At 50.6% G+C, this 20,495-nt stretch overlaps 8 protein-coding genes across 8 annotated transcripts; 4 read left to right on the forward strand and 4 right to left on the reverse strand.

Annotated features, from left to right (window-relative positions):
* Positions 1-17: 17 nt before the first annotated feature.
* ACHE_11815A (origin of replication complex subunit 5 family protein) lies at positions 18-1,712 on the reverse strand (the record flags this gene model as incomplete). The annotated part of the gene is made up of 2 exons (XM_043276426.1): positions 18-1,556; positions 1,626-1,712. 2 exons carry the CDS (start codon positions 1,710-1,712, stop codon positions 18-20), a joined length of 1,626 nt encoding a protein of 541 aa, XP_043132935.1.
* Positions 1,713-2,549: 837 nt separating this feature from the next.
* ACHE_11816A (putative RNA-binding protein) lies at positions 2,550-6,034 on the reverse strand (the record flags this gene model as incomplete). Its single annotated transcript, XM_043276427.1, has 5 exons — positions 2,550-4,592; positions 4,654-4,903; positions 5,134-5,558; positions 5,644-5,670; positions 5,759-6,034. 5 exons carry the CDS (start codon positions 6,032-6,034, stop codon positions 2,550-2,552), a joined length of 3,021 nt encoding a protein of 1,006 aa, XP_043132936.1.
* A 2,976-nt stretch (positions 6,035-9,010) lies between these two features.
* On the forward strand, positions 9,011-9,559 carry ACHE_11817S (uncharacterized protein; the record flags this gene model as incomplete). Its single annotated transcript, XM_043276428.1, has 2 exons — positions 9,011-9,312; positions 9,361-9,559. 2 exons carry the CDS (start codon positions 9,011-9,013, stop codon positions 9,557-9,559), a joined length of 501 nt encoding a protein of 166 aa, XP_043132937.1.
* A 258-nt stretch (positions 9,560-9,817) lies between these two features.
* ACHE_11818S (uncharacterized protein) lies at positions 9,818-10,507 on the forward strand (the record flags this gene model as incomplete). The annotated part of the gene is made up of 2 exons (XM_043276429.1): positions 9,818-9,859; positions 9,908-10,507. The coding sequence occupies 2 exons, from the start codon at positions 9,818-9,820 to the stop codon at positions 10,505-10,507; spliced, it is 642 nt and encodes a 213-aa protein (XP_043132938.1).
* Positions 10,508-10,732: 225 nt separating this feature from the next.
* Positions 10,733-14,488, forward strand: RET1 (DNA-directed RNA polymerase III core subunit RET1; the record flags this gene model as incomplete). The annotated part of the gene is made up of 3 exons (XM_043276430.1): positions 10,733-10,780; positions 10,844-11,625; positions 11,677-14,488. The coding sequence occupies 3 exons, from the start codon at positions 10,733-10,735 to the stop codon at positions 14,486-14,488; spliced, it is 3,642 nt and encodes a 1,213-aa protein (XP_043132939.1).
* A 230-nt stretch (positions 14,489-14,718) lies between these two features.
* ACHE_11820A (DUF4246 domain-containing protein) lies at positions 14,719-16,728 on the reverse strand (the record flags this gene model as incomplete). Its single annotated transcript, XM_043276432.1, has 2 exons — positions 14,719-16,329; positions 16,534-16,728. The coding sequence occupies 2 exons, from the start codon at positions 16,726-16,728 to the stop codon at positions 14,719-14,721; spliced, it is 1,806 nt and encodes a 601-aa protein (XP_043132940.1).
* Positions 16,729-17,329: 601 nt separating this feature from the next.
* ACHE_11821A (TMEM53 family protein) lies at positions 17,330-18,190 on the reverse strand (the record flags this gene model as incomplete). Its single annotated transcript, XM_043276433.1, has 1 exon — positions 17,330-18,190. One exon carries the CDS (start codon positions 18,188-18,190, stop codon positions 17,330-17,332), a length of 861 nt encoding a protein of 286 aa, XP_043132941.1.
* A 698-nt stretch (positions 18,191-18,888) lies between these two features.
* Positions 18,889-19,528, forward strand: ACHE_11822S (guanylate kinase; the record flags this gene model as incomplete). Its single annotated transcript, XM_043276434.1, has 2 exons — positions 18,889-18,898; positions 18,951-19,528. The coding sequence occupies 2 exons, from the start codon at positions 18,889-18,891 to the stop codon at positions 19,526-19,528; spliced, it is 588 nt and encodes a 195-aa protein (XP_043132942.1).
* Positions 19,529-20,495: the final 967 nt, after the last annotated feature.

Here is a 20,495-nt window from a genome sequence, read left to right on the forward strand (position 1 = left end):
AAACCGAGATAAGGAAACTAATCTAATCCACCTGCTAACCACTCCCCAACCTCAACGCCTACCTCCTTCGCCACCTCCCCGATCCAATCACCAGATACATTCACGCACCATTTATCACCCGCATCGGCTGTTGTATTCCCACTGCTCAGACTCGTTGATCCAGATGACGAGCCACCGCCAACGCGGCCGCTTCCACCACTGCTATCCCTTGCCCCGGCGGGAACGACTAGTCGTAGTCTTCGTAATGTAGCCAGCTCTGCATATATTGCATCCGATACTGCAGCCACTTTGATCGGATTCGCGGGCGGATTGGGATCGATGGCGTGGTAGATGGCGACCAAACGCTCGAGAGGGAACGGGCGTGCAGTGAGGATGGTCGACGGACCTGCCACGCCAGGTGCACCGCCAACCGCGGATGTGGTAGCGGAGGTAGTGGCGAAGGCGGATTCGAGTGTGGATTTCGTGATACGTGTTTTCTGGCGTTTGCCCTTCTTTGGCGTTGAGGGGTCGATGGCTTTGTTGTCTTCTGCTTGTGCACGGGATAGCAGCTTTAAACGGCGACGATGGTGCGCGCGCTTGTTTCGTGCGGAGAGTGAGGATGAGGAGAATTTCGAGAAGAAGATCGTGTCGAGACGTTGGGGGATGTGCGAGGCCAGGTATGCGGATGTGAGGATCAGGGTTGCGAAGTATGGTAGGGATGGGAGAGGTGATGGTGCGGATACAGCCTTCAGCGACGGCTTTGCTATTGTGCCAGCCACCTGCGTAGGCTCTTCAGGAACGATATGATGCACCAGCGCGGCTTCACCCTGCTGCCGGAACAGTGATCGATTCCGAACGAGCAGCCTTGTGAAGTCCCATTCTCCAGTCCCTCCAGGTGGCGTCTCGCCATTCACTATCGGCGCCACGAACTGCGGCCACAGTTTATCGCATATCGACCGGAATACAGGAATCGAACTCGCCGTAGGCCCAACCAACGAGTCGAAAATCGTAGGCACGAACTGCGGGTAAACCTTAGTGATAACCTCCTCCGGTAATCCCTCCACAAATGGCGAATCCGCATTCAAGATAATCCTGGTTGCTTCATTCCTCGTATACGGCGGGAAGCTGATATGCGGAACGGCCACAGCCTGCAAGAAGAGCGGCCGAGGCGTGGAATTCAGAATCAACACCACACATAGCGATGGAATCACCTCCCCAAGTCTTGCCAAAGCCGCCAGCAACGTCTGCGGAGCCTCCCGTTGTTTATCAATCCCATCCAGTACCAGCACGAACTTCCCATCCTCCGAGGACGCTAGAATCTCCCCCAGCAGTACCGCCAGCGCACTGACATGCTCGCACCGTCCTTTTCCAAATTTCTCCCATTCGTTCGTCCGGCCTAATGCCTCCAGAGTCGTCCATAGGATCTTAGTAAGGAGATGGCGGCCTGTAATGCACTCTGTGCTGCGGACGATGGTGTGTGGAACTTGTAGGGCGGAAACAACGGCGCGGACGATGGTAGATTTGCAGGTTGCAGATATTCCGTGAACGACTAGAGTAGATGGGCTAGCGATGTGAGGCTATCATTGTCGTTGGAAAATGTCAGTCAAAGTGAACGGGAGTAGAGGGATATTTTGTAGGCGGCTCACGCTGAGAAGACTGGCGAGCTGGCGGCTTTGGAGCTCGCGACAGGGCCATTGTTGGCTTATAGAACGGGATATCTCTATAGGAAGCATGAAGACACGGTATACAAAAGTTCAATATCGTATATCAAGAATAATTGCCGTGTTGAAGTTGGTTGGGACAGTCAGTCGCGAAAGTCGACGCGCGGGAATTGGGTCACGTGATCACAAACCATGGCATAATCGCCATATAGTCAACTTACTACTACTATGTCCTGGTATCTTTACTGAGAATAAGTGTGTCAAAAAAGCAATGCGATTGTAGAGTACAGCTATCCTAATGAGTGGTGTGAGCCATTGGGCCATAATCATCATTCCAGAAATCATAGTACAATCAACGGTGACCCGAAGACGTCTGATTACATTCCTCCTCGTTCTGTCCAAAGAGCTCAGGAAAGCATTCATCAATCCAACGTCACATACAAAAAGCGATTTCCGAACGACATTAACATAGCAAACAACACACCAGGATGGGGGCCGGGGGACGTAAAGAAACAGGTCACGGATGAGGAAAATAAAAACACATTCGGGGGGTTCGACATTAAGAAAAGGCAAGAGACGACATATGCAAAAAAGAACAAAGGTTTGGTCGCTGCAATGCATTGCGAACAGCGAGCCTAACCAAAACAGTATGAAGAATACAAGGCGGCTGCCAAGTACCGATCGTCATGATAATAAGAATAGTAATCCAGAAAGAAAAGACAAAAGATGCAAGGCTGCATAAGAACAATGGATCCTCGAGTTGGTATCAAAAAGCGGAATATGTTCCCCCGATTCGCTGACGATTGGTCGAGCTGGCCGTGAAGTCATGAAGATCGTAAGCATCATCTCAAATATGGGTACATGGAACAGGAGCTGATAAGGCTCTCGAAGGGAGCAATGTCAGCGAGATCAGAAATAGGCGTACAGTGGGCCTTGAGCCCCAAAGTTACCGGTCGGCTGCTGGGCCGCCGGAGTGTAAAGACTTCCAGAGCTGTCGCTGGCTCCGCCCGAGGACGCGTTGGAACCAGAGCTGGAGCCCGATGCCGGCGTGTAGTTCTGGTTGGCAAATTGACGGCCAAGACTGGCAGATGCGAAAGCGTTCTGTTGGTACATCAATGGCTTCGGAGCTCCCTGCAAGGGTCCAGGAAGCTGAGCCGAGTTCATCTCATTGGGTGCCACCTGGCCGCTGGTGGCAGCATTGCCCCTTCCCGAACCTTCGGAAGCCATGATCTTGCCCGCAATGCGACGTCCATGGGGAGTCTGACGGATAGCAGGTAGGATTGGGCGGATGGAATCCACGACGTGGGCACGCATCTCGGGATCAGAGAAGTCCATGGCGGTCTGCACAACATAGTTGGCAAACGAGTCACGCAGCATCCTCTCCAATTCATTTCCGACGAGCATCTCTTCGATCAATTGGCGACGCATCTGGAGATCAGCGGTCCGCAGGCACTTCTCGATCACATTGGAACTGAACTTCTGCTTAGACAGGGCAGGGATATGGCCACGGAACGATTGGCAAAGAGGCTCGGTGAAGTGCGGCTCAGCCAGGTCCAGAATGTATTGAACGACATAGTTTCCAAACGGATCCTGGACTAATGAGAAAGCATTCGCCGTGATCTGCGCAATCAAGCGGGCGCGCTGCTCTCCCGAAGCATGGTCAATGCAACGCTGCAAGACGCAGCATCCGTGGCGATGAGTGCCAACGACTACGCAGTTCGCACCAACAGCATCGTAGACAAACTGAGCATCCTCAGCCGACAGCCGGTTCAGGCACTTCTGGATCACGTGGTTGCCGTTCAGATCCTGAACCAGTGCCACAACGTCATTCTCCAAAGAGCGGATAACGGTGCGAGTCTGCTCGGGAGTCGAAACAAATTCGATCATCTTCTGCAGCGCACGCGTACCATGCTGGTTCAATGCAATCTTGACGAGCTCAGGAGCGGCGTTGTTAATCAAAGCCGTGCGCTGCTCGTCATTAGAGTATTCGAGCAGCTTCTGGCAGAGATAGTTTCCAAAAGGATCGGTCATCAGCTCGACAACATGGGGGTGGGTCTCCTCAAAGATTAACTGAACGTGTTCAGAGGTGCGCTCCTCCAGCTTTCTCTGCAGATACCGGCAACCATGCTGGTCCTTGCACAAGCTGTACAATTCTCCACGGTAGTGCTCCAGAGGGAAGTTCGCGAAGCGAGAAAGCTGGGTCGACTCCCCGTCCCCACTGCGCCGCGCGCCAACAGCACCCCTGGCCGGGGTGTCATTGACCCGGAAGCCACTGTATGGCCCATAACCCGCAAAGGAGCCAGGGGGGTTGTAGTTGGGAAGTTGGTTATTGACTTGCATGGGATTGCCAAGGTAGGGCTGCATGCCGTAGCCATAGAACGAATTGGGAACACTGGTCAACGGAGTGGCTGTGGTCGAGCTGGGGGCAATAGGGTTGGAAGCGGTCATGTTCAGCTGAGGACCAAATGGGGCGGCACTGGCCTGCAGCGTGGTGGTTGAGGACTGCGAGTTCGGCCGCTGGGCATCCTCGTGATCGGGTGAACCCCTGGTCTGACGGAAACGACCCTGGAACACGTCCGCATGGGCCTTGGGTGGCGTGATAGCGGGATCAAAATCATTGTCCTTGACAGTGGGGAGGTCGTTGGTCGAGTATGATGACTGCAGGGAAGTAGGACGGCTGGAAGCCGTTGACGCCGCATTTTCCCGGGTGTCCTCATTGCCATAAAACAGATTAGCTTCGAGCGAGTGTCGGGCAGCATGGCGTGCAACGTTAACACCAGTGGGGCGGTTATCGCCCGTGGGGCTGCCCAGCTGATGGTTCAGGCGGAACATATTGAGCGTGTTCTGGGGCATGCTTTGATGCGAGGCACGGTGACGGTTATGAGCGTTCCAAGACTCTGGATTCGGAGTACGCGAGTTGGCCAAATCCAATGCGTCGGAGTTTGCCGACAACTGTGCTTATGCGTCAGTGATCGATCGTTTAAGGAATATATTCTGGATCTTTTGTACTTACCAAGCCGTTTTCGTCTCGGCGAGATAGAGTGGGGAACTTGTCGTCAGGCTCGGTCAACTTGAGATAGCTTTTAATGTCTGGGGTCGGAATTCTGTCTTCGTCCCTCACGGTGTCCCTGTCGTCGTCGTGGGGGAACAGATACTTGGCTGCAGAGAAGGAATCGAGGCCAGAAGGATTGTTGAAACCAGGGGCAGGAGCGTTAGCGCGAAACTGAGACAGGTTCGCGGTGGGCATGGAATAACGGTGAATACTGGAAGAGAGTCAGTGGGGTGAATAAAAGCAACAGAAATGAAGAAATATATGAGGGGTGATGATTGAAGTGAATGCAAAACCAGCAAACCATAGGCAAACTCCACGGGAACCCGAGCCTGAACCCCAGGCCGCAGATAACCTCGGACCCCAGATTTGTGTTTGGTTTTCCTCTTCCAGAAGGTATATCGTCATACAGGAGTGTGTTAAAGAAAAGGATTAGAGACTTACGCAGGTCCAGGACGGAAAGGAGAGGACAACTGCTCGTTGCCAAAGTCCTCCTTCTCAGAATTTCTTCGAGAGCCAGGGACAGAATGAACCGAGAAGCGGTTGGTTGGCGTCTGTGCGCCGTTAGGAGATGAACTCATTTGATTAGATGGGGCAAAGACGTTGAAGAATCCTGGAGATGAAGTGACGCTCGAGGTGGAGAAGCGGGTTGGCCGCGAGAAACCCGCCGCGATGCCATTGTCATGATACTCTGGCGGGGTTGTTGGTTCACTGACAGGGCCTGGAATACCTGCCTTGGCCAAATCCCGTGCTAGCTGGTCCATTTCCAGCTTCTCCTTCTCGTGCTGCAAGTCCAGTAGTTTCATATCCTCTTCAAACCGCCGTCTTTGCTCGCGCATGTACTCGATGTGCTGCCGCTTCTTCTCGAACTGGATATCTATGGTTAGTATCGAAAAAATTATGGGAAATAACAAATCTAGACAATAGATGCCATTGGATTAACAGAGGACTCACAAGCTGGGTTTTGTAAGAATTGTTTGCCTGCAGTGGTCGGTCAGCTACAATAACGGAGTGGTGCCAAGAAACAAGACTGCAAGGCAAGAATGCAATGGAGAAAAAGGCGACTTACCGATGACACCAGTTCCTGAGGATCTGTCACATGGGGAGTATTCCCCGGCTGACTGAAATAGTTCCACGAGGACAGCTTGCTGGAGTCTGTGGTGAATCGGCGGTGCAGATTGGCGCGCACATCGCCCGACGGACGCGAAAAGGCCGATGCCATATTAGGATGGCCAGCGGGGGCCATGGTCGTATAACCCATGTAGGGCGACTCGGAGGGAGGAGAACGAGGAGAAGGGAAACGCAGTTCATCGAGGCGCTCACTCAATCCGCTTTTGAAGGCCATGATGGGTGATCAGGGAAGTAGACCCTGTCTGAAGATGCAGAGGGAGCAGTCAGCACGAGGCGATAAATATATAAATGATAAATCTATCAGAGACAAGAAACAAGGGGGGGAGAAGAGAAGGTGAGAGAGCGGCCAAGGAGACAGCGACACATAGACATACGCATCCACACCGCCAACCGATTGACGATTGCACTCTATCTGGAGAACAGTGAAAGCAGATGAGAGGGTGTCTGTATGTCTCTGGCGCCTCGGAAGGTGTTGCAAGTAAGGAGGTTGTGAGAGGGGCTGGAGAGGGGAGACCAGAAGCAAAGAGCACCGGATGATCTGGCGGGCGATCTGCGACAAAGGGAGTCGGACTCACAATGAACGCCTCGGAAAGTGTTGTCCTTTTTCTCTATGATCTCGTTATTTTTCGGTTCTCTTTATTCTCGAATACTTCTCGTTGGAGGAGTCTTGGGAGGAGGGTAAAGCGATAGAGGGACGCGAAATAGGGGGGCCGGTTCGCAGATATGAGGCGACTTGTTTGATGTTGTTCCCTAACAGCCATGCGGAGATCTCGATTAGTCCGAGTTGATGAATCAGAAGAGAGAACAAGCGCTGGTACTTACAAAGTAATGATCAGGTACTCTGTGCAGCTTGATTCTCGGTATCGAATAGAGGGATCCAAGGTCGAATTAATAAGTAAAGATAGCTGAGGATGGTTGTTGACAAGAATTGGGGGCTTGTCAGTCGGAAGAGACAGCGGGAAAGGCAGCAGGAAGAAAGAGAGAGAGAGAGAAATAAAAGAGGAATGGGATGGAAACGAGAGACAACGCGACGATGATTCGATTCTTATTGGGATTGTGATAGAGCGAGCGATGGGCAGAGAGCGACAAGAACAGAGCGGGGAGAAAGGAAGTCGAGGCTGAATTGAGCTGATCGGGTCTGTATCTGTACCGGTATTACCGTACAGATTGCTAGGTATACTATGTACTACTATTGACTATTATTGACCCTACACTATCTAAATGATATCAACCTTTTTCCTTCTTCTCTTTCTTTCTATTAATTGATTTGGTATCCAGTTAGATCGATGGATCTTCGGAGCGCGATTCGGCGTTATTATGTCAGCTGTAGTACAGTTAATAACTATGTACTACTTACACTACTACGCAGTACTCCGTACAATAACACTCCGATAATCGAATATACTCCTTTGTATAGAGTACGAGTGCACTGGAAAATATTCCTAAACAAAGCTATCAACCGGCCCTGATGCGTTGTCCTCCATGCATCTCTGACAGGCCAAGTCACTCACGCCGGTGCCTGGATCGTCTGCTTAATTTGCTATCTCAGGCTAACGGCTGTAAGTAATCCGCTCATTCTGACAGTGCCTGATGCCATACTCAATAGCCTAAGGGGACCCTCAACTAACAGGGGTTGATTGGTGTATCGACAAGACTCCTATACTGGTATTCAACTGTTCCATCTCCTGTCCACGGTTCGTCAAACCACGGTTAACCTCAGAAAAAGCCCTTCAGTTCCGCAACGGGTCAATTCCGTTCTCCATAAGAAACGTCGAAGAAGCCAAAAAGAACAACTCCCGAGATTAGCTTTGTTTGGCCCATGGTTGCCAATCCGCGCGAAAGAAGCGGTGTCTTTGCCTCTCACACCAATCATTGCCAGCCACCTTGCCATAATTTTTTAGCATGATCTTCCGGTTTAATCTGCAATGTTTCATGCCTGACTGACGGCGCAGACGGAACGCTCTCTTGAAGCCTGCGGCTGACTTGTCATTCTCACCAATCTCTCGTCTCTTTGTTAGTATCCCCGCTGGTGCCACCGGCAGAGCACGGTCCACTGCTAATTGCATCATTCAATGCCTTTTTTTTTTTTTTTAATCCTGTCTGTTTTGACTCAATTCGCCTCGTTCAGTCATTTCGGTTGTCCATTATTCAGCGCCGAGTCAGTGGCAAACAAATGGCGGTCAACATGAGATTCGCTATTGTCCAGGGTACCGAAATCCTTGTCTTGGTTCAAAGCATGTCTGATGAAATGGGTACCCGGATAAGATGTATGATCGTACCCGAGTAAACTTTATGACTTACATGAACAACGCCATGCGGTGGGTAGTCTTCTCCGCACGGCCATGTAGGTCAGTATGTATGTATGCCTTGCGGAAGCATCAGTACAAGTACATACTCTGTATATCATCTCACGCTGCACATAGCACATGCACAGCGACAGAAATGAGCATTACAGAGTACATACTTCCACAGTTGCAGCTTCATCCCGTGGCACTGGTGAATTGGACGTATCAAATGCATATCTGATGTTCATGCGGACAAGGAACATCGGGGTGCGATAAAGTGGCCCACTCCTCCTATTTTTAACATACAATGTTCAGGCAATATATGTATCCGAGTTCTATGTAACTGATAAGTATAGGAGCAGAAAAGAAAGTTATTTTCGTCTACAATGCTGTGTATTGGCTGGGTAATCGCGTGTCCAATAACAGCGCGCTGATTGTGCCACTGCCAGGCACAGCTCTATAGCAATAACTCTTTATTAATGTAGACATAATATCAGCTATCCCACCCACGATATGCTTCTGTATAGAAGAAATCTAGACTCCATAAGGTCCTCCACGAACAATCATCATAATGATCATCTCAGCCATTTCGGGGAATACCGCTCCGACCAGATCAGATTTTTCTCTATCAATTCACAATCGCTAAAAATGAACGAGAATTGTGACAGCTCTTGATAGACTCCCCGCAAACTGATAACGTTTCTGGGGTCTCCATATATCTGGGGATATCTCAATTGAGCAAGTGCGCCTCACTTGACTTCAATTCCTTCATAACCGACAAAATGAATCTGCAGAAACCTCCCCGATGTCTCCTCGCCAGCATCCTTTGCTCATGCGGCGGTCTACTCTTCGGGTACATCCCACCATCTCCATCAATTGGAATACAGGATACTGACTCTAATAGAATGGACACGGGCATCATCGGTCCTGTGACCGTCATGAAGCATTTCGTCGCTCAATTCGGCAACCAGTCAGCCACCGTCCACGGTCTGATCGTATCCTCCATTCTCATTCCGGCTGCGATATCCTCATTCTTCGCGGCTTATTTGGCAGATCGACTAGGACGACCATCGGGAATTAGCATTGGTGCTTTAAGCTTCGGTATCGGGGCTGCTCTGGAAGCTGCAGCAGTCCATTTGGCTATGTTTGTCGTGGGAAGGTGTATTGAGGGGATTGGGGAGGGATTGTATCTGGGAACTTTGGTTGTGTGCGTCTACATACTTTCTATTGGCAGAGCTTCAACTGACATGTCTAGGTATATCTGTGAAATCTCGCCGACCAGCGTCCGGAGTGCGCTGACGACCGGCCCTCAATTGCTCATTACGCTCGGTCTGGTGATGGGTTTCTTCACCTGTTATGGAACTTCACGTATCGACTCGTCATTTTCATGGCGGACACCGTTTCTCATCCTAGCCTGCTTCTCGGCCGTCTTCTCGGTCGCTGCGTACCTATAACTTACCCCCTCACCTCGATGGTTGACCCTTCACGGCCGAAAATCCGAAGCCGCTTGAACCTGGGACCTGCTGGGCGTTGGCCTGGCGGAACGAGAAAAGGTCGAAATCGAGGAGATTCGGGAATCAGGATCAAACTCGCATCAAGCGGAGCTTGAACGTCAACATGCTGAGGCTAGACCTCAAGAGAAACCAACCAAGCATGGCTTCGATCTTTTCTCTCGAGACGTGCGGACATGTACTGCACTTGCAGTGTTCCTCATGGGAATGCAGCAGCTCAGCGGAATTGATGGAGTTCTCTACGTAAGCTAAGGCCTTATGCATAAGGACGCATAACTGATCGTCCGACAGTACGCCCCCCTCCTCTTCGAACAAGCTGGTCTAATTTCCTCAGAAGCCAGTTTCTTCGCATCTGGCGTTTCCGCCATCGTTATCTTTGCAGTTACCATCCCCGCCCTCATCTGGGCCGACGAATGGGGTCGCAGACACAGCATCGTCTACGGTGGGCTCGGCCTCAGCATCACAATGTTCCTAATCGGCGCCCTCTACGCCTCCCAAACCGTCCACAGCTCCACTGGCGCCGGCCGGTGGGTCGTCATTGTCTCCATCTACATCTTTGCCGTGATCTACTCCCTCAGCTGGGCCGTGGGGATCAAGATCTACGCGGCTGAGATCCAACCGCAGCGCACGCGCGCATCCGCAACTAGTCTTGCGCACGGCAGTAATTGGACGACAAAGTTTCTGGTTGCGTTGACGACGCCAATTTTATTGTCGACTAGTAGTTTTGGCGCGTACTTCCTGTTCGGAGGGTGTGCGCTTCTCACGGCGTTTATTTGTGCGGTGTTCATGCCGGAGACCAAGGGGAGGTCATTGGATGAGATTGAGGAAGCGTTCAAATGGAAGGTTGTCGGAATACAGAATCTGGCGAAAGTGTTTCCACTTCTGAGATAGAATTGTATACAGACAGCTCCGTACATAGACGATTTTGATAGATCAAACAGTCTAACCGTATTAGGAAGGCCCGCTTACATAATTTGTCCCTCCGCCGTCGCCGTTGATAAAAAAGATAAAAATTGCTCACTCGCCGTCGCCAACTGCCTCTTAATCAGAAATTCCAGTTGCCTGCTTCGCTGCAGATTGCAACACGTCTCTCTATTCTTTACGTCGCCAGCGGCCATGCCCCCTCGTAGGAGGCCCCAGGCTTCCGCAGCCGCGAACGCAGAGGTATGACAAAACGTTCTCCGCACAGCTATGTCTCTAGCTAACGCGATGATTCTGTTGGTATAGGTTGCTAGGAACGCTGCCCCAGGACGAAAGCGACCCTCGCAATCCAAGTCGGCTTCTGCTTCACAGCCAGCGCAGGCTCCCGAACAACAGCAGCAGGATGGCCCGACAGAAAAGCACGAGCCGTACATTCCTTACCCGTATCGCCATAGGGATCCGTTCGATGCACTGCTCGAGCCTTTCTACTATAATAAGTCGTTAACCGACCCGATCAACACGGCGCAGGATAAATGGAATCTGCTCCCAGCGTTCCTGAAGGTGAAGGGATTGGTCAAGCAGCACATCGACTCGTACAACTACTTCGTCGAAGTGCAACTGAAGAAAATTGTCGAGTCGAGTTCCACAATCCGCAGCGACGTGGACCATAACTTCTACATCAAGTTCACCGATATCTACCTCGGATCTCCCCGCCGCGCAGACGAGCCACAGGACGCTGGGTTCAACGTCGAGTCTACTATATCGCCGCAGGAATGTCGACTTCGGGATACAACTTATGCCGCGCCGATTCGCGTTGATTTTGAATATGTCCGTGGTCGGCAAAGGGTTATTAAGCGGGGTGTCTCGATTGGTCGTATGCCTGTCATGCTTCGGAGTTCGAAGTGTGTGTTGGCGAACAAGACGCCGTCAGAAATGACTGTGCTTAACGAGTGTCCTCTTGATCCGGGTGGTTATTTCATTGTCAACGGCACGGAGAAGGTCATTCTTGTGCAGGAGCAGTTGAGTAAGAACCGTATTATTGTTGAGACGGATCCGAAGAAAGAAATTGTGCAGGCTTCTGTTACCAGGTGAGTAGCCTTTCTTTTGAGAGAAAATTCTTGTTTGCTAACAGTGCATAGTTCATCCAACGAGCGAAAGTCTAAGAGTTATGTCGTCTTCAAGAAAGAAAAGCTTGTCGTCAAGCACAATGTCCTGAGTGAAGATATTCCTATTGTCATTCTCCTTAAGGCAATGGGTATCCACACCGACAAAGAGATGATGCTTCTCGTGGCCGGTGTCGATAAAGTGTACCAGGAGGATTTCGCCATCAACTTCGAAGACGCGATTAAACTGGGCATCCACACGCAACAACAGGCTCTCGAGTGGATTGGCGCGCGTATTAAGATCAACCGGAAGCAAATGTCATACCGCCGGACCCATGTTCAGGAGGCGGTTGAGGCCATCGCATCCGTCATCATCTCCCATATCGAAGTGAAGAATATGAACTTCCGCCCTAAGGCTCTCTATGTGGCACACATGGCGCGTCGTGTGCTGATGGCCAAGAACGATGACACTCTGGTAGATGACCGTGACTACCTGGGCAACAAGCGACTGGAACTGGCTGGTCAGTTGCTGGCGCTGCTGTTTGAAGATCTATTCAAGAAGTTCTGCTTTGATATCAAGATGAATATCGACAAAGTCCTGAACAAGCGCAACCGAGCAGAGCAGTTCGATGCCTGGAGTGTCATGAGTATGCATGGTAATCACATCACCCAGGGCATGAACCGTGCCATTTCCACAGGTAACTGGAGTTTGAAGCGTTTCCGTATGGAGCGTGCCGGTGTCACCCACGTTCTGAGCAGATTGAGTTATATCGCAGCACTGGGTATGATGACCCGTATCAGCAGTCAGTTTGAAAAGACAAGAAAGGTCAGTGGCCCTAGAGCGCTGCAACCATCCCAGTTTGGTATGCTTTGTCCAGCAGATACGCCTGAAGGTGAAGCCTGTGGTCTAGTCAAGAACTTGGCTCTCATGACACACATCACGACCAACGACGAAGAAGGCCCTGTGCGGAATTTGATTTTCATGCTTGGTGCTGAGGATATCCAAACCGTCGGTGGCAAGGAACTGTATGCGCCTGGCTGCTACACGATCTCGATCAACGGTACGCCAACGGCACTCACACGGCGCCCGAAGTACTTCCTCGAAGCCTTCCGACGACTGCGTCGGATGGGCAGAATCTCCGAGTTTGTCAGTATCTTCATCAACCACCATCAGCGGGCGGTGCATATCGCAACAGACGATGGCCGGATTTGCAGACCTCTCATCGTCGTCGAAAATTGCAAGTCCATGGTCACAGCGCACCACTTGGAGAAGCTCCGGGATGGAACAATGCAATTTGACGATTTCCTCGCGCAGGGCTTGGTGGAGTACCTGGATGTGAACGAGGAAAACGACTCGCTCATCGCCATCTACGAAAAGGACATCAGCGAGACCACGACACATCTCGAAATCGAACCGTTCACCGTCCTCGGAGCAGTCGCTGGCCTAATTCCCTACCCGCATCACAACCAGTCCCCGCGTAATACCTACCAATGTGCAATGGGTAAACAAGCCATTGGCGCCATCGCATCGAACCAGTTCCTCCGCATCGACTCGATTCTCTACCTCATGGTGTACCCACAGAAACCAATGGTCAAGTCACGGACAATCGAGCTGACAAAATACGACCACCTCCCCGCTGGGCAAAATGCCATGGTCGCGGTGATGAGTTACTCCGGTTACGATATTGAAGATGCCCTCGTCCTGAACAAGGGTTCCGTCGACCGCGGCTTCGGACGCTGCCAGGTCTACCGCAAATACGTAACAAACTTAAAGAGCTACTCAAACGGCACAAAGGACCGTCTCGACCCTCCACAGTACGAGAACGACGCACCCATCCGCAAACACGCCCTCTTGCAAAGCGACGGTCTCGCTGCCGTCGGCGAACAAGTCAACGCAGGCGAAACCTACATCAACAAATCCACTCCAGACCAAGCACACTCCTCGGGCATCACAGGCTCCGACCTAGGCCGCCCCGTCAGCTTCCAGCCAACCCCCATGACCTACAAACTGCCCGACCCTGCGCACATCGACAAGGTCATGGTCTCAGCCACCGAGGGCGAAAACCAACTCATTAAGGTCCTAACACGCCAAACCCGCCGCCCAGAAGTCGGCGATAAATTCTCCTCCCGCCATGGACAGAAGGGTGTCGTGGGTATCATCGCCGACCAATCCGATATGCCCTTCACAGACTCCGGCATCAACCCAGACATCATCATGAACCCGCACGGTTTCCCCTCCCGCATGACAGTCGGGAAAATGCTCGAGCTCGTCGCCGGAAAGGCAGGCGTGCTGGCCGGCCACCACGGCTACGGCACATGTTTCGGCGGAACACCCGTTGAAGAAACATCGCGCATCCTCGTCGAGAAGGGCTTCAGCTACGGTGGAAAGGAATACCTCACCTCCGGCATAACAGGCGAAGCACTTCCCTTCTACGTGTTTACAGGCCCAATCTACTACCAGAAACTAAAGCACATGGTCCAAGATAAGATGCACTCGCGTGCCCGCGGCCCGCGCGCAATGCTCACCCGCCAGCCCACCGAAGGACGCTCGCGAGACGGTGGTCTGCGTCTCGGAGAAATGGAACGTGACTGTCTGATCGCGTACGGAACTTCTCAACTCCTGCTCGAGCGGTTGATGATCTCGTCTGATCGCCATGAAATCGACGTCTGTGAGACGTGCGGATTCATGGGGTATCTGAACTGGTGTCAGCGATGCAAGTCGTCGCGGGGGGTGGTGAAGATGGCGATTCCGTATGCGGCCAAGTTGTTGATTCAAGAGTTGATGAGTATGAATGTTACGGCGCGGTTGAAGTTGGAGGACGAGTTTCCGGAGTCGAAGGGGCGGTAGTCTTTTGTCAGAGACAGATAAAACAAAATAGCATAGCGTGATTTTGGCGCTGGTTTGTATATATCCTTGCATTGGCGGCGATTTGGTTGGTTAGATAGAATTGACAATTGTTTGGGTGAACTCTTGTATTACTTGTAGGCCCTAATATAGTAAACAAAAGTCTAAAGAAAGAACGATAATCACAGGCAATTTATCCCAACGTCCACCATCCACCTTCTTTTAACATATATTTAAATATTCACCTTCTTCGAATCCCAAGCGACATCAGTATACTTGGTAAACTCAATAACCTCCTTGAGCGCCTGAGCATGAAACCTCTTAGCCTCACTCATCGAAAACGGCAAGTTCGACTGTTTCTGGAATCCCAGCGACAACTTATCCAACGAGATATTCAGATTCAAAAACTCATCATAATCAGCCCCCTGGAACGCCCAATCCAGCCGCTGCGGAGGCACATTCGCAGTTGACGTGATCCGAATGTTCGGATCGACGAGGAAAAACGAAAACGCCTTCGCGCCCCCAGGCTTGCTCCTGTCGATCAGCTCCAGCCCTTCGTACCGGTGCTGCACCGTGCTCGGGAACATGATCATGCGGTTCGGGAAGCAGCGGATCTTGCCTGGTTCTTGGATTGCGGGGTCGCCCACGTTTAGGCCGAAGATTTTCTTCAGCCAGACGGTGTCTTCTGGGTGGTGCTCGACTTCGTCGAGGCTGGTTGTTTCAGCGAGGTGGCGGAAGGCCATTGTTGGGACGGTGGCGTTGTCAAGGTCGATGGTGACGAAGGCTGAGGCGCAGACGTGATCGTTCATCTGTCCGGCGCCGTGCCATCCAGATTCGAAACTTGGCTTCTCAGGCGACAAATGGATATTGAAAATTCGTACAATCAATTGAAGCCCATGCTTCGCGAAGTCCTTAGCAAGGAGAACCTCGTTCTCGACCCGAAGGGGAGTCGACAAGTCCATGGGGATATTGTTCATCATCCACTGAGGAACTGCCCAGGGAATAAATCTCCCACAGTCAGGCTGGACGGCCTCGAGGTTTGTCATACGCCAGTTCTGCAGCCGGTCCTCGTACTCGATCTCGGCTTCCCTTTCATTGGGTTGCGGCATCTGCTCCTCCACCTCCTTCGGCAGAGGATAGTATTCTGCTTTCCTATATTCGATCCGTGCTCGTGAGTGAAGCATATCCTTCAGGGGCGTCAGTGTGATCTCAAGTTGGCTGGTTACTTTGTTGAACAACTCCTCAATGATCTCGTATAGCTCGCTGTACTTGTCGGGATGCAAATTGTTGATGTAGCTCGTGATGTGCCATTTGCCATCGTCTCCCAAGTTCATCTCGAATGGAAGCATTTGGAATTGTCGGCTGTACGGCCTGGTTACGATATCAGCTTGGGTCGCAACTCTCGTCGCAATATCCTCTCTGGTGATTCCAGTTTCTTCAGGAGGGGGAATGACCTCTCCTTGGCCGATAAACTTAAGCGACTCGTCAGTACCGATGATCTTGTCTGTTAAAGCGCGAGTACGACCATATACGAGACAGCAAAATGCGACTGGGAGAAGATCTTCTTGTACATATCCAGTCCCGGGGTTGAAAAACCGCATTTCCTGCGGAACATCCTCGAGGCGCTTGACGGCGTTCAAGAGCCTGACGCGGAATTCATCAGAAATGTTGACGTCGGACTTTGTGACATCCCCGTTGTACAGGGCGATTGCACCGCTATGTTCATAGAGGGCGGACTTGAAGCGGAGCTCGTCTATGATCCAATTTTCCATGTTCGGGGTGATATCTGGCTCCTTCTCCCTCGCTTCCTTCTTCCACGCTTCCGCAACATCATCGTTGTGGATCTATCCCGGTCAGTAAATTGAAATAGGAAAAGTAATGGTTAATCAACATGCCCTTTTGTGCCATTCATGTGTATCCGTAATGCCCTCCATTATTCTTAACATCTGGAACTCGCGAAGTGTTTGAAGAGGTTGACTGAGCTTTATGTCAATATAACAAGATTCCGGTAGAACGATAGACTTGAATAATAATGAATTTCTAGGCACATACTCTGCATTTCCTTGTTTGATATCGCGATCATCGTTGGCGTTTGGGAATAAACTCCTGTTGTGGATGCCATATACATTCTTTTGCATAGGTGCGAAATCCAATGGCAATCCAAACCCAGGACGCAGGAATGGGTTATCCTGTATATCAGGGTCGTTCAGAGAGGTCTTCTCTTTGAAAGATTGTTGGAACATGATTACTATGTATCAACCCGATTAGCTTTGGAGCACATGAGGCACGGCTAGCAATAGTGATTAAGGAAAAGCAACAGCTTACCAAGACCGGCGAATCTCCAAACTGAAGAGTTACAAATTCGTGAGAACTAAATCAACAGCGCGGTGTTAAAGCTCCTTGAGGTGACGATTCCGCTGGCCCAGGTAGAAGACTTCCACGCAAAAGGCTCTGATGTGGAAAAAGGAATGGCACGGTTGAAAAGAAAGAATCTCGACATATGGACTTCATCAATGGTCATATCGGGAGCCCACGGCGATGAGCCAGGGGTGCTTTAATTCACGGTAAAGGTAAATATGAAATAAGTCGTCCCATCCGGAACGGTTTGGAAACGAATATTCCCTACAAAGACCAACACTAAAGTAGAACAGGCATGCAATGTCGAAACTGTTTTGAAACCATCGCGGAGGTCGCCTCCGATGTATACTGACGGACCAGAAACGCGGGAACTATGAGATCACAATTGCAGAATCTAGATGAACTAAGGGACCAGGTTCCGTAAGACTATTGAGAAATATCCGGATGGCTGTTTTATACCCTTTTTTTTTTTTGGTGAATAAACAGTCATGCCCGGGCGAACAGGTACTTCTGCACAATACCCCAGTACCGCTCGGGATCGGCCCTCATATGGCTCACATGAGGAGATCCGATGAACTTTTCGCGACGCACATAACAACCCATAGCCTTTGCCAGGTAGGCATGTCTCTCCACGTCTCTCCAGTGCACCAGATCATCGGCATCCGAATAGATGTAGCACCTTTTGGGTCGACCTTTCGGATCGATCCCATGCAGTAGACGGCTATCATTTATTGCATCTCGGGCAGTGGTGATGGCATCTTTTGTGCCAGTTAGCCTTCGAAAAATTGCATTCAAGAACAAAAACGCGTATAAGGCAATTTTGAGGAGAAATCGCAGGATCAACATTCCCGGAAACGCGAACGAAAAAGCTTTCATGACACCGCTGACGGTTGTTGTTCCGGGTGCGCTGTCGAAGATCATCGATGAGACGCGCATCGGATTGCCTGTCAGCTTCTCATATGTCTCAAGCAGATTTGTCGTCGAAGAGACTCCTCCATTCGAGAACATGTGCAGAAACACCGGGTCTCCGGGCGACGATGAGCCCCGGATGGCTTCGACAGCCGGCATGACCCGGGCCTGCTGAGTTTCCTTAGAAGCACCGAAAAGAAAGTCATTGGAAGAGCTTAGGACGAAGATAATCCTGGCTGCAGGTGCCAGGCGTCTGTATTCGAGAACGTATTTGGCCAGTGCCCGTGGAGGAGCGTTCATCCAGAAAGCAAGAACGATCGTCTTCGGGTATTGCCCTTTATATTTAACGGTTTCATCAGGCTCTTGAAGATATACAGAAGGGGAGAGCCGGGAAAAGGATGCCAAAGGATGCTGTCCGTCCAAGGGTTTGCCTGCCATGATGAAGAGTGAAGTTTGATAACGAGCGACGAAATAACGAGCGACGGGATTTAATGGAAATAAAGAGTGTAACGAGGTATTACCTCTGAGATGTCCCAATGGAGTAATTCGAGTTAGGAAGGAGTTCCTGAGCAGAGCACAGGTGATCGCACTTTCTGGTTAATATAGAAACCGGCTGTCCCCCTAACCCCTGGCTGCTTCTTGGTGCCTGAGGCATAATTCTCTCCGTCGCGCAAGAACATCCCTATAAATAACTTAAACCTCCATCGGCTACTAGGCAGTCTATTAAATAAAGATTGAAGCAGATCATTATCTTCAGTAGTTAGTAGACATATAGTTCAAGAGGAAGAAAGTTTGCTCGGGCACTTATGTCCTAATTGTGACTATCAAAATATATATACGTATACCTTTTTCGGCTCGCCTTGGCCGTTGCGGGTTAGGGAGCACTAGTGAGAGCTTAAAAAGAGGACCTAAAGCGTCGCTTTCTCAAACCCTTTCAGGATCGTTCAGCCCGTCAAGGAAACGACCATGAATGCATAATAGAACGTTGGAAAGCCGAAATACGGAAGAACTGATGCCCCGGACGTTCTATCTCACTCTTTTAGGACATAAACGCAACGCTAAGGCACGCATCATGGATGACTTACTGAGTCAAAACCTCACCAACCAACTACCATTTCCAAAGTATCAAGTTTAAAATGACTTCTAGTACGCTCTACTTTTCCCAAAGCTGAAAACAATAAACACTGACACGAAGCAGCACCCCCAGACCGCCGACCAATAGTCATCTCCGGCCCTTCAGGCGTCGGCAAAGGAACGTTAGCCCAAAAGCTCCTTGACACACACCCCGGTACATTCGCATTTAGCGTGTCCCACACCACGCGCAGTCCGCGGCCCGGTGAGGTCGAAGGTGCCAACTACTACTTTGTCTCCCCTGCTACATTCTCCTCACTAATCTCGCAATATGCATTTGTCGAACATGCGGTTTTCAGTGACCATCACTACGGAACTAGCAAACAGACTATTGCAGATCAAATGGCCAAAGGGCTGGTGGTCGTGCTCGATATTGAGATGACAGGTGTCAAGAATTTGAAAGCCGACTCTGGTATTGATGCGCGCTACGTCTTTATCAAGCCGTTGAGCTTTGAGGCACTTGAGGCGCGGCTTAGGGGTCGTGGTACTGAGAAGGAGGATGATCTACAGAAGAGGTTGAACCAAGCTAGAGTTGAGCTTGAGTACGCGAGCACGCCGGGCGTGTATGATAAAATCATTGTCAATGATGATCTTGAGAGAGCGTATAAGGAATTGGAAGAGTTTGTCTATAGGCCGATGTCCTAGCCAAACGTTGATTATCACGCTAATTCATTTGCCTCCGGGAAAGAAAGAATTTTAAAAGTGAGGTAGATGATGGTTAGGAGCTGGCACAGGCCAAAGATACTCAAAGTCTCAGCTAAGAATCGGTCGTTGGATCTAACCTCGCCGCAAACTCCAATCTCTCCGCAGGATTAGGACCCGCCATCACACCATATCGGTTGTCCCTCCCCTCATGCTTGCGAGGATGTTCTGTCTACAATGCTATCTAAGCAGTTCCGGTGACACACGATGAAGGTTATCTGGTTTCCGGCAGACTGGGTCCAGCACGCGGCCGTCAATCTCGAATGATCAAAATCAAAAGAAATTATGTTCCAACCAACCTTCAGAGGAACATATTAGCGAGCTGGAGGAACTAGGGCAGAACTAACTCACGCCTGGGTTGCCCGGGATCAGGTAATTGTTGAAATTCTCATGTATGTCTCCCTTCATCAGTAACCGTTTTGCAGTGGGTTTATGCCAGTAGTATGCTCCGCCGCATCAAGTGAAGATCCATTTCCGGAAATCGTTGTCGACCCAAGCGCCTTGAAACGTGAGCGGCTTCAAAGCCACCCCAGGTAATGGGGGGGCATTCTTGTTGATCGCACCCGATACACCATTCGTATACCGTATGTGAACTCGTTGGCTTTACCGCTCTGGTTAGAGGTTATCACTCTCTGGACAAAGGTTTCATCGGTCATGCGGATTTCGCCTATGGCAGTTAGTAGGGTAGTCATTCCATCGTTGTGAGAACATTTACTCTCGCACTGAATGTCGTACTCTCCTTTCTGAAGGGAGTCGTTGGTCGAGGATATCGCCCGACCAGATGTCCTCTGCACGACTTGAAATGAGGTTGTTAGTACATGGTAGGATAGAAAATGATACTTCCGCATTTACTAGCTTCTGATGGTGAGTTTAGTGCATTATCAGAAGATTGATACCCGAAAATAAATTC

The sequence above is a fragment of the Aspergillus chevalieri genome, chromosome 1 (assembly GCF_016861735.1).
Source record: "Aspergillus chevalieri M1 DNA, chromosome 1, nearly complete sequence".
Taxonomy (NCBI): domain Eukaryota; kingdom Fungi; phylum Ascomycota; class Eurotiomycetes; order Eurotiales; family Aspergillaceae; genus Aspergillus; species Aspergillus chevalieri.